This window comes from Barbus barbus (genome assembly GCF_936440315.1).
Source record: "Barbus barbus genome assembly, chromosome: 25".
Taxonomy (NCBI): domain Eukaryota; kingdom Metazoa; phylum Chordata; class Actinopteri; order Cypriniformes; family Cyprinidae; genus Barbus; species Barbus barbus.
Window position 1 is genome coordinate 21,763,422 of NC_136753.1, and position 12,462 is coordinate 21,775,883.

Genomic DNA, 12,462 nt, shown 5'->3' on the forward strand with positions numbered 1-12,462 from the left:
AAAAAACTGACTTGGACTGAGATTTATTTTTACTGTCAGATTTAGTTTTTAGTATGTCACCTGCATTTTAGGTTTGTAGAAATATGAATACACATAAGAGAAAGAAGAAAAATCATATCAGTATAATTTTAGTGAAAAGATTAATTGGAAAAATTGATTTTAGACCCCTTGAGGCTCATGTGGTCAATTTTACACATTTACTTATTTGATTAGTGATCTAGAAATGAGTTTATTTGTTTTAAATGTCTCAAAATTATACATCTTTTGTTTAAATTAGGTTTAAATTACAAAGGTTTTCAAAGAGCTTAGAGATTTTTGGCACCCACTGTGTTTTATGAGGGCAATACAGCAGTATGCCAAAGTTACAGTTTCACTCTTAAAGTAACTTTTATGATTGACAGTCATTCCTTATATTTTTTATAACAGTGTTCATTTAATAATTCACGTATATTTTTTAATAATTGCCATAAAGAACGTACAGAAGATAAATGCTAGGAGTGAGTGCAATTAGGAATACAGTTATTAGTTACAAAATCAAGAAAATATTTTGAAAATGACATGATACAGTTTTAAGGGCTTTGGAATTGTTGGATTTGAGAAGAGGTTCCAGGTATTATTTAAGGTCCTTGCAGAAAACAGGAAAGTAGGGCTTAGCACCTTGAAACTTACATTTGTGTAAAAAGAATTTTGCCAGAAAATTAAATCAGTTTATCCAATAATATTAGTCCTTGTCTTCTTTAGTAAAGTCATGACAACCAAATAAGACTTTATATAACTTAATTTAATCTTAACTTAATCTTTATATAACAAAAAAAACTCTGAAAGCATGTACAAAAACATAAAATCCTTCCAAAATAAATTAGTATATGTACATTCCCAAAAAAGATGGGACATAGATTCATCTTCAGTCTCACAAAAGGAGCATAAAGAATCAATATCTGGAAACATGTTTTATATATATATATATATATATATATATATATATATATATATATATATATATATATATATATATATATATATATAAAGCTTAACAGTGTAAAAAGATGAAGTAATTTGTAAGAAACATTGGTAACACTTTATTTTAAGGTGTCCATGATACAGAATAATTACCCAGTTAAGTACTTAGTAGTAGCCATTGTACTTTCATGAAACAAAATGTACTTACCATGTAACTAAGTTATGGAACAGCTTGTAATTACAGTTTGTAATTATGTAGATGTAACAGGCAGCTACTGTTACACGTTACCGAGTCTGTTACACAGCTACTTATGTAACCAAAATTTTGTTACATATGTGTTGCAGACTTTATACAACATAATTATAAATGAAAGGACACAGACATAAGCTACTTAAAATAAAGTGTATCAAGATTGTACTTAAGTGTACTTCATGTGTATCTATAATGTCCACCTTACAGCTGCACCTTAGTTTGGTTTAGCTCACTAATACACAGCTAAAATACATGTAATACCCTTCTAATTATATTACAATTACAGAATATTACACAGGCATAAGCTACTTAAAATAAAGTGTATCAAGATTGTACTTAAGTGTACTAGTAGCTGTGCAACAGACTCGGTAACGTGTAACAGTAGCTGTCTATTACATCTGCATAATTACAAACTTTATGTACAGGCTGTTCCATAACTTAGTTGTAAGTACATTTTGTTCCATGTAAGTACAACGGCTACTACTAAGTACTTAATTAGGTAATTACTCTGTATTATGACCCCTTAAAATAAAGTGTTACCGAAACATCCTTTACCTTATTAGTTATTAAATATTTAGATGACAAATTCCACACTGTTAATGTAACATTTAATGTAATTAAATGAATTTATTTATTTCATTGTTCAATTAATTTATGAAAATGTGCTACTGTTTTGAAGTTGAATGTTGTTTCTGACTTCCTGTCTCAGTAAGCTACGACACACGTAATCGGTTTACGGCAGTGGCTGTTGGGCTGTGGAAGGAAGTGAACGAATTCTTTATTAGTGAATTGTGGTTGCTTGTTGGCTTGCTTCTCTATGCGCTTAACCTCTTAATAACCAGATATTACACAGTGTTTTAACGGGACAGTCCTGGGCACATTTCCCACAGAAGAACTCTGGAGTAACGGCAGTTTCTGACAACGAGTAGTGCTAGCGGTAACCGGGTTCCAGCGACCCCGAGCACAATGCTGCTCACAGTGTTTTGTGCACCGAGAGACCGCTCGGAAACCACTTTCGCCCTGGACGTGTCCCCGGAGCTAGAACTCAGGGATTTTTTGGCTCTTTGCGAATTAGAATCAGGAATACCAGCCAGGGAGATTCAGGTAAACTGCTTTCAAAAGTGTTGCAACAGTTATTTAGCCTCTATGCTAAGCGACCTGACTAAACAAATTAACTTAGTGCCAAACAAGCCGGCAGGTCCTTTCTATTAATAGCATACTGAGCCTCTGTCAACACTTCTGGAAACCCCCAGATTTCGAAAGATTAACAGGCCATAGCTGTATTTACAACGCTAAAATATGTATGTTTGCAAAATACGAATCATAACAGGAAACTGTGATACACGGATTTGGGCACTGTTAAACATGGAAGCCACACAACCATTTCCACCACATAACAGAAATAAAAATCATGCTCTCCTAAAGCTCTCCTAAAACATAATTATGACATATTTTGATGTAAATTTGACGTAAAAAGTCAAATTGGTCATACTAAACTAAAAGTTATTATTTAAAATGTCATTATGACATGAAAAATATTTTTTTTATGCCAAAAGTGACTTTTCTGTTATAATTATTACTTTTTATGTTATACTGTTGATGTATGTAATAATTGTGACTTAGTGTCTTATAATTTCGACTGACTTTTTATGTGGTCATCGTTTTTTTTCTCTCTCTCTCTTAATTATGCTTTCCCAAAGCGTGGTTTTTGTTTCTTATGCGGCAGAAATGAACTTCCATAGTTAAAATAAACATGACAGAGTCTTTATTTGATATGGGTGTGTCTCGCTAGCAGATGAAGCTTGTTGAAAATCGAAAGAGAAACTTTTACTGTATGCCCATTTAATGGTGCATGAAATGAAACTGTAAGCTATCAATTATTACACAGATAGTGTTCAGTACTAAGACATTTGTATTTGTGAGTTGGTATAGTTTAGACTTGAAATACTTACAATTTCATTGCTGATTTGAGAAGATGATATACTGTTTTTTCACATATTGAACAAAATAGTGCAACCTTTGCTCTACAGATTTCATATGCAGAGCAGCCTTTACAAGATCCCACCCGAGCCCTTGGGAACTATGGGCTGAAAGATGGAGATGTGGTAGTGTTACGACAAGCAGAGAGGTTACTAGGGCCACAACCCACAGTTCCTGGTAAACCAGCATAACTTGATCTATTTGAAAATGGATTAATGTATTAATTAATCATAATGAATCTTAATGTCTTAGGTCTGCCTCGCATCGATTTTAGTTCTATTGCTGTTCCTGGGACTTCCTCAGGCCAAAACAGACAGCACCAAGCCCAACGTCCCAGTGCCACCCAGTCACAGCCGCCCCAAGCTACCACCGCACCAGACTCAGCCCTTTCTCCTCAGGGATTGGACAACCCTGCCTTGCTACGTGACATGTTGCTGGCAAATCCACATGAACTGTCATTGCTGAAGGAGCGAAACCCTCCTCTTGCTGAGGCTCTACTCAGTGGAGACCTTGGTAAATTAAGATGATGGGCCTAAATGCATGTATATAGAAGATTGAATGTGTTTTTCTAAGTGACAGAATAATTTTGATTACTTCTATTCAGAGCGCTTCACCAAGGTGCTATTGGAGCAGCAGCAGGACCGAGCCCGAAGAGAACAGGAGAGAATCAAACTGCTGACTGCAGATCCTTTTGACTTGGAAGCTCAGGCCAAAATTGAGGAAGAAATCAGGTAACAAAGAAGGGGTGAGATTATATGCAAAGCAAAATACATGGTCTATGGCACAGGGATTATAAAACAAAAGAAAAGCACTGAATTTGTGACACTTTACTTTTAACTTCCAGACAGCACAACATTGAGGAGAATATGACCATTGCTATGGAAGAAGCACCTGAGAGTTTTGGCCAGGTGGTCATGCTCTACATCAACTGCAAAGTTAATGGACACCCAGTAAAGGCCTTTGTTGACTCAGGTAGTAAATCATGATTTTTGAAAAAAGAATTTGAAGTCCCCTGGAAATTATGCTGTTGAGTGCGCTTTGTTATATATTGCTCGAAGTAATGTCATGTTGAACATTATGCCTTAATAACCAAATGTCAAATACTTTGGGTTAATATACAGCATCCAGTTGAGTTATTTTCAGTTGTGTGCTATTTTTGCTCGAAACTCCTTTTAATACTTGAGTTTTTCATATTATGTACTAATTTTTTTTATTGTCCTTCTGGTTATGCTTCTTTAGGAGCTCAGATGACAATTATGAGCCAAGCATGTGCAGAGCGATGTAATATCATGCGTCTAGTGGACAGACGCTGGGCAGGCATTGCCAAAGGTGTTGGCACCCAGAAAATTATAGGCCGAGTTCATTTGAGTATGGCATTTCCGCTCCTTTAATATTCATTATGCATTTCCTCCATTATTTTCCCCAAATCTTCTTATACTAAATATATATTTTACATCCAGCTCAGGTGCAAATAGAAGGAGATTTCCTGCCTTGCTCTTTCTCCATTTTGGAAGATCAGCCCATGGATATGCTGCTAGGCCTTGACATGCTGAAGAGACACCAGGTCTGCTTGGAAACTTTGGTTCATAGTCAATCAAATAATCTATTTCCCGTAATGGAATCTGTTTGCCTTGCCATTAATGTTGCTTTAATGGAATAAAACAAAGTTGAGGATGCAGACTTTTTCTATAATCCCTAGACACTGTAGCAAGTGAGAGTACTTTGTCTGCATATTATTGTCAGTCTGTGTACTCAGGAAAATACGTATTTTATATCTCCTTTAATCTTACAAATACTGTCTGTCGATCTTATCTTCTAACTTCATTTGCTCTCATTCAGTGCTCCATAGACCTAAAGAAAAATGTCGTCCTCATTGGGACGACTGGTACAGAGACATGTTTTCTACCTGAGGCAGAGCTGCCTGAGTGTGCACGGCTGGCATATGGGCCAGAGGGACGAGAGGATACCCGGCCTGAGGAGACTGCAGATCGAGAACTGGCAGAGGCAATACAAAGATCTGTGCAGGACAGCGGTGAGATGCATGATGTGTAGACCAACAGATGGCATGGCTTTTAGGATTGGAATAAAAGCTAGAGTTGCATTTTAACACAAGGAACGAATACTCATTAATTGTGGAATTATGAGGATTTCCTTGTTTAGGGATCAGAAGAATACAAAATTTTTAACAGTTTTGGTGTAGTCTGTTTATTCTGGTTGCAATGCAGAACCACTCACCCAGTTCACAAGGTGGTGTACAATATGTTTGTAAAATACACTACCATTAAAACATTTGGGGTCAGTAAGATTATTTTGAAAGAAATTAAGTTTTATTCAGCAAGGATGCATTAAATTAATCAAAAGTGAGAGTAAAAACATTTCTGATATTACTAAAGATTTCAAAAAATTTTTTTTTTTTTTTTTTTTTTTTAGTTCCTTTAAACTGTAGTTATATATATATATATATATATATACTGTTTTTTTTATTAAATCTAGTCTTAGTGGGCATAAAAGACTGCTTTAAAATACATATTAAAAATCTTACTGACTTAATTTATGACATGGTCACTAAAGCCTTATGTGGGTTGAACGCCACCCTGTGTAGCTAATGTGATTATTAGGTGCATGCCTCTTTTCTCTCTTTCTCTGGATGTGTTTTGCTAATTTTTGCCTCTTATTGCATGAAATGTGTGGCGTTTGTGTGCCCTAACTATGAGCAGGACAAAACTGATGTCATATGGACAGACAGCTGGAGAGGGCTCTACTTACCAGGTACTACATTGACAATGGGTATATTCATTAGCCTGATACAGTATTTGACCCAGTAAATACTGGACATATGATATACATTGGTACGCACAGGAAAGGCCTCCATTTTGTGAGTAATATCTTGAAATAAGTTAATCTTTGCCTGTCTATGATGCTGATTATTTTGCATGGTTTGCAGTGTTTGCATAATTTGCATGGTTTAAATAAATTACTTCAATGTAGAATTTCAACTTCATCAGTTACTGTTTCTCTCATAGATATTGAAGATGGAAAAACTACCTCACCACAATCCCTGTCATTTAAACCCCTCAACCAACCCACAACATCCTCAGCCTCAAGTCACCCCCACAGTCTCACCCTAGACCGTTCCAAGTCTGCCCCAGCCTCTATAAACCAGGGAGTGTCCTCAGTTGAAATTCCCACATCGATTGAATCGTCTCTACTTCAACCCTTGAAAGTGGTTGAACCCTCTCCAGATCCCACTGATGACACCTTTAGCTGTCAGTCCCAAGGACTGGCAGATCCGACATCGTTTTGCTTGCAAACAGATGCAGATACTCCTATCCCAAGCACTCTTCCCTCTCAGGAACCATTCTCTAGTACTGTGCCCGAGGACAATGAGGTGACAGGCGACATTGTTTCAGGAGATTCCGGCAGTCCGATAGATGCAGATTTGGGGAAGAATATCACTTCCTCTGCGACTGTAGAAGCAGAATCTCCCTTTATTCTTTTTAACCCAAGGTCTCAGACTCGAACACTGGATCAGGAAGTGGACATGGATGTTTCTTCCAATGCAAAACCAGAAGCTGGCCATGACTTTCCTGATCAGTGCCAGAGAGACCAAGGTAGTATGATGGAGGATGATTCAGGAGCTCAACCACAACTCATGCCTGTTCCAGATTTGAACCTTGAGCCCTGTCATGCTGAGCCAGCTATTTCTTCTGTACATTCAAACTCTGAGAGTGTAGTACCCGGTGAAAGAGACCAGCCAGAGATGGATAACATCCCTTCCTTGGCTCAAGCTCTTAAGGAGCTCCATGAACTTCTGATGTCCAACAGTTGTCTAACAGTTTCTGGAAGGATTCCTCTATCTGATGCTCATGATACTACACCAAGACAAGATGTTGATGAGGTGGACCAGAATGCTGCTGCAAGAAACCATGACATTCTGAACCCAACTATTGACTCATCCTCTAATACTGCCACCACAAACGACAAAGAGGAAAGTGTTGCCAAAGCTGATTTTACTTCTCAATCAATGAGGGATATTCCAGACGTACCAACACCAAGAAATCCAAGGCACACAGAGAACCAACCTTCTAGACTGGTAGATCCCACAGTGGAACAAACGATTGAGTGCCCTGATGCAGATGAAGGAAATCAGGCCCTTGTTTTTGAAGAAGGTTCTGGGACTTCTTCCCAGGGAGATCTTGAGCTCCCTGAGGGTCAGCAAGGGCAGGAGATTGTGGACAAAAACACCTCAGGCATTGACATCTCAGCTGACCTGTCTCGGCAGCGCCCACTTTCTGTAGCAGCTGGCTCATCAACCAGTTCCAGCCTAGGGGCTGTTGCATCTCCTCAAGCCACTGAGACGGATCCTCTTTTTCTTGGAGACTCTATCCAACCTGCACCACAGCCCTCGATTGGACAGTTTCCACTAGAGCACATTAAGAGGATCCAGGCGTCAGGGTTCTCAGCCCTTGAGGCTGCTGAGGCGCTGGAACAGTCTCAAGGCAACGTAGAGCTTGCCTTATTGGTGCTGCTTGCGAGAAAGATCACTGTGCCCACTTAGACTCCGAATAAGCTCTTAGTGGTGGTATGAGTTAATATTTGAGCCTTTTTTCATGTTATTTTCCTTTAGCAGTCCTCGTGGTTTTGTACTTGATGGTCTTCTTCTGGCTCCTCTACTTTGCCAACATACATAATGTTTAAAAAATAGATTTGTGAGAAGCTGGCCATATTTCCCTTTCAACAGAACAATGATGTCTGTGGAGTCTTTTTTTAAAGTTTTGCATGTTGCCTCAATAGTTCGTAATGGATTGTTGATTTTATTGGTTTGGTTTGAAAAAATTTGATAAACTGTCAGACATTTTACAGGATTATGAATAGTTACTTCAGGTGGTGGGGCTCGGTAATAAAATTCCACTTGTTTCCAATCTTCCAACAACTGCATGGTTTTAGATCTCAGAATTGATTTACGTGCCTGATGTTTACTGATCTTCTGAAGCATCTTACTAAATTTATTTTGTGATAATAGGAGCAGATATTAAACTGGTAAAGCATCCATTTCAGATTATTTTTTTCCCTATTTGAATTGGCAATAATGTTCAAGCTGAGATAATTTTCTCTTTAATTATTATTTTATTTGATAGTTGCCAATCCTGTATAACTTGACATGTTTTCAATAGGTTGCCTTTGGAAATTATTAAAGAATTGACTTACCATTACTTTGTTCTTATGTGTTCATAATCCATCATTGAACAATATTGTTTTGTTAATGATATAAAACAAATCTGAAGGGGAAGTCATACTTTTATTATCAGTAGTATCTCTTTTTTATCAAATTCATGATGTTGTGGATGTGACTGTAGTCTTTTACATTGTGTTTTTGATTTAAATGAAACAGATAGGAAAAAGCTGGTGCTGACAAAGTAGTCTACAGAAGGTTTTTTTTTTTCTTCCCTGTGTGCCCTTAGGGCAGCTACCACTACATATTGTTGGGAAGTCTGTTTTATTCTCTTATCTGTTGTCCCTTGTCTAAACACTTGATTTTAGTGTAAAGTCTGGATGTGCCCTTTCCATCTTTTGTCATGTCTACCTTCTTATTTTTGTTTTTAATTTCTGGGTCATATATAATTTACGTTCAGTCTATTTGAGAAACTCAGTTTCATCTTGTATACCGTTTAAAAACCAAATAAAAGGAAAAAAGAGATTCTTATATTTCAAGTGTGTGGCTGTTTTTTTAGTATTGTTAGTTGACTGCAAAAATGTGACAAGTGCAAGAAAATAGGGCATAAGCATAATGCTTTATATTTTTTATGTTAGATTGGACAGATTTATATGAAAAGTATTGGAAAAACTTGTAAAATGCCAACTTAAGGCTACTTAAATTACTTACAATTAACGCAGGGTCATTGATGATAAAAGGGTGGATCTCACAAGCGTTAAATACAACCCCAAAACCAAAATACACATTACGAAATGTTATTTTAATTATGTATTATATTAATAAAATTAAACATGATTGAGTTTTATTTATTTTCACATCTTATATAATCTATTAGGCCTATGCACATTCTTCGTTCGTTCTTGTTACCTAATACAAAGAGACGGCAAGTAACATTGAATTAAAAGTGAAATTTTGAAGTAGAAACATAATTTTTTTCTTATAAAACGTATTCAAATTTAAATATCAAATATCTTTTATTTACATCTTCCAAAAAAATTCAGATATTGTGTAATGATTTTTTCGTAATTTAAACAATGTGACACGTGATATGACATTTTCTTTATTGTTCGGTTCAGCCAATAATAAAGTAATCTTCATCTTAAAAAGTAACGCCCAATCAAATGCAGTAAAATTGGCTGAACGAAATTGGACAGGTGAGGACGTTCTTCCGAATCAATTAGACTCCGTTGACTTTGTTTGCCAAAAAAGGTATATTTAGTGTAACGATTGGATTTTTTAAATCAAATTCAATATCACGTTTAAAACTTTTAAAAGTTAAAAAGCCACCGTGGTGTTGGTAGGCTATATGGCTCATGTCATGGAAGATGAGAGAACCTGGGCCGATAGAGACGCTGGGGACACTGACACTGATGAAAACAGCCCTGAAACTAATGTGGAGGACTGTGAAGCGTCTGGAGGACTTTACTGGTATGTAATCAAAAGAAATGAATAATAAATGTGACATTTGTTTGTTATTCCTATGTTCTAAAGTGGCTTGATCATAGCTATTCCTAACCTGTTGTTTTATTTCCCTTTAACAGCTTACCTACCTCACAATAAGGTTCAAGGCTTGTTATAAAAACGTTTCGGATGGTGTGTTGAATTTTTGATCTCTCTTTTTCTTAGCACATCTGAAGGGATTTCTGAAGCTCTTAGATCTGTTGCAAGCTCACAGTTATGGAACTTTATAGGGTTTTCTCTGCCTATTTCATCCCTCTTCTCTCTGGAGAGCTCCGGTCTGAAATCATCTGACGTGGACTGTGTGGAAAGTGAGGTGAAAAGGTAACGTTTATGAATGACAATTTGTTAAATAACTATTCATTTCTGTCTGTACATCAGCATTGCCCAAAAATGAAGTAGTTTCTTTTCAATCATTTTTAGGGCAGATGCTACAGAAGTCAGTCCTCAGCCAGAGGAAACGTATGTTGCCCAGTTCGAATCGGAGTACATCAGCAGTTGTAAGTTTACAGATGAATCTCACCAAAACAGTCGACCGGATACTGTACTCTCATGGCATGGGTCACATTTTATCCATTGAAAGACAGAAAAATGGTAACTTGCTTAACCTTAACCTTAAGGCGACTGAGTAATATTTGATGCCCAAATTTTAAATTAGGCCTTTAAATTAGCATGATCGAAACTTTGCTAAAAACCTGTTTAACACAGTTCACTACATGCCTTGGGCTGTCAGATTGATACTTTGTGCTTTTTAAAAAAAAAAAAAAGTATAATGCCTCTTTCAGATTAGATTTTTTTTTGTTTGTTTTGTTTTTGTTTTTTTTTGTCTGTGAAATCTACAAAAAGTTTTATAAAGTAAACATAAGGGTAACTTATATTGTTAGTAATATTTCGAGATGTATACTTACTGGACTGAGGCAACTTCGGTTTACTTGATTATCCATAATACTTTTTATAGAAAAATCATGTTAAAAGCCTGATGTATCATGTGATACATTTTAAGGAACATTTATTTGTTCATCTCTAAATCATCATGTTCCATTGGATTATAGGTTTTGCCCCTCACAATTAAAACTACAGTGCTTTGATCATAAAAGCATTAAAATATCATCTTACAAAGACAATATTAGTAGATAAATGAAAGTGGTCTGCTATATTGTTATAAAGATCTCATTGATTTCTATCAATTTAATCTGCCATAAAAGCCTGATGTGTCTCGTATGATGCTCAACAAAAAGCACATGGTTATTTTGCTTCTATATTTCCTATTTATTTTATCTGCTCAAATTTGGTTTTCCTATAGCGGTCCCTTTGTATCAGGAGTATTGGATAAACTCTCTGAAGAAGGATTTACATAGAGCACAGAACACTGGACTTTCAGAATTGGTGACATCTATGCGTCTTCCTGGTCTGAAAACTCCCCCTGCTTTAAAGCCGACCGCTGTGTTGAGCCCACCAGGACTACAGACTAAGCCATATGCTCTGTGGCAGGAGCTACCGCAAGTAAAGAGTCTGCTGAACTCCCTCAGTGCGCATGAGATCCAGCTTCAGGAGGTCTGTCTTGTAGGAGACTAACAAGTCTGCTGTGCATGCTTGCAAAACATGACCTTGGTCTGATGTCTACGGTTGTTCCACAATACTTATCCCTCTGTTTTTGTGCTCTAGGCCATGTTTGAGCTGATTGTGTCAGAGGCCTCGTATCAGAAGAGTCTGATCGTAGCACTGAATGTGTTTCAGTGCTCCGCAGAACTCCGACAGATCCTGTCCCGTGTGGAGCATCATGTTTTGTTCTCCAACCTAAAGGACGTCTGCAGAGTCAGTGGACGGTATGGATAAAATGCTTGAATATACAGTACTATACACTAGAATAGAATTTTGAATATGGAAGATATATTGGGCTGCCTTCTCTTAATAAGTTTAGGAGTTCTTGTTAAAGAATTTATATGAACCGTATTATTTTGAATATATGAATTTCTATAATTGTATAAATTCATTACCATTCAAAAGTTTGGGGTCAGTAGTTCATTTATTTAAGAATTAGTACTTTTATTCAGCAAGGAAACTAAAGTTACAGTGAAGACATTTTTCTAATGTTACGAAAGATTTTGATTTCATATAAGTATCATGGTTTTCACACAACTATTAATATTTGATAAATGTTTCTCGAGCACTAATCAGCATATTAGAATGTGACACAGAAGACTGGAATAATAGCTGTTCAACATTTAGCTTTTCCATTACTAGAATAAATTGCATTTAAAACATTAAACACGTTATTTATATTTTATTTAATGTTATTTATAATTTTAATAACTGTTATAACTTTTTTTTTTTTTTTTTTTTTTTTTTTTTTTAAATGAACCATCTATAATTTTATTTTGGTCAATTTAGGTTTCTGCAGGACATGGAGTCCCATCTTGGGCAGCATGTGGTGATGTCGCAGGTTGGTGATATTGTTTTGAATCACCAGCAAGGCTTCCAAAAAGTTTATGTGCCGTATATCACCAACATGATGTACCAGGAGGCTCTCATCGCTCAGCTGCTGTTTGTCCTACTTTCATGTATCTTCCATATTGAACATATCAGTTTAATTTTA

General features: G+C 36.4%; 1 protein-coding gene across 3 annotated transcripts; it reads left to right on the plus strand.

The window, feature by feature from the left end:
- Positions 1 to 1,933: 1,933 nt before the first annotated feature.
- On the plus strand, positions 1,934 to 8,898 carry LOC306845051 (protein DDI1 homolog 2-like). 3 transcript variants are annotated; one of them, XM_079377582.1, is made up of 10 exons: positions 1,934 to 2,317; positions 3,244 to 3,370; positions 3,446 to 3,706; positions 3,798 to 3,924; positions 4,038 to 4,165; positions 4,433 to 4,561; positions 4,654 to 4,757; positions 5,033 to 5,225; positions 5,911 to 5,962; positions 6,217 to 8,898. In XM_079377582.1, exons 1-9 carry the CDS (start codon positions 2,180 to 2,182, stop codon positions 5,919 to 5,921), a joined length of 1,218 nt encoding a protein of 405 aa, XP_079233708.1. In that variant the 5' UTR covers positions 1,934 to 2,179; the 3' UTR covers positions 5,922 to 5,962; positions 6,217 to 8,898. The 3 variants fall into 3 exon arrangements, with proteins under 3 accessions (XP_079233708.1, XP_079233706.1, XP_079233707.1); XM_079377580.1 differs by having other exon boundaries at positions 3,798 to 3,938; positions 6,217 to 8,896; XM_079377581.1 differs by lacking the exons at positions 5,911 to 5,962; positions 6,217 to 8,898 and having other exon boundaries at positions 5,033 to 5,365.
- The last annotated feature ends 3,564 nt before the right edge of the window (positions 8,899 to 12,462 follow it).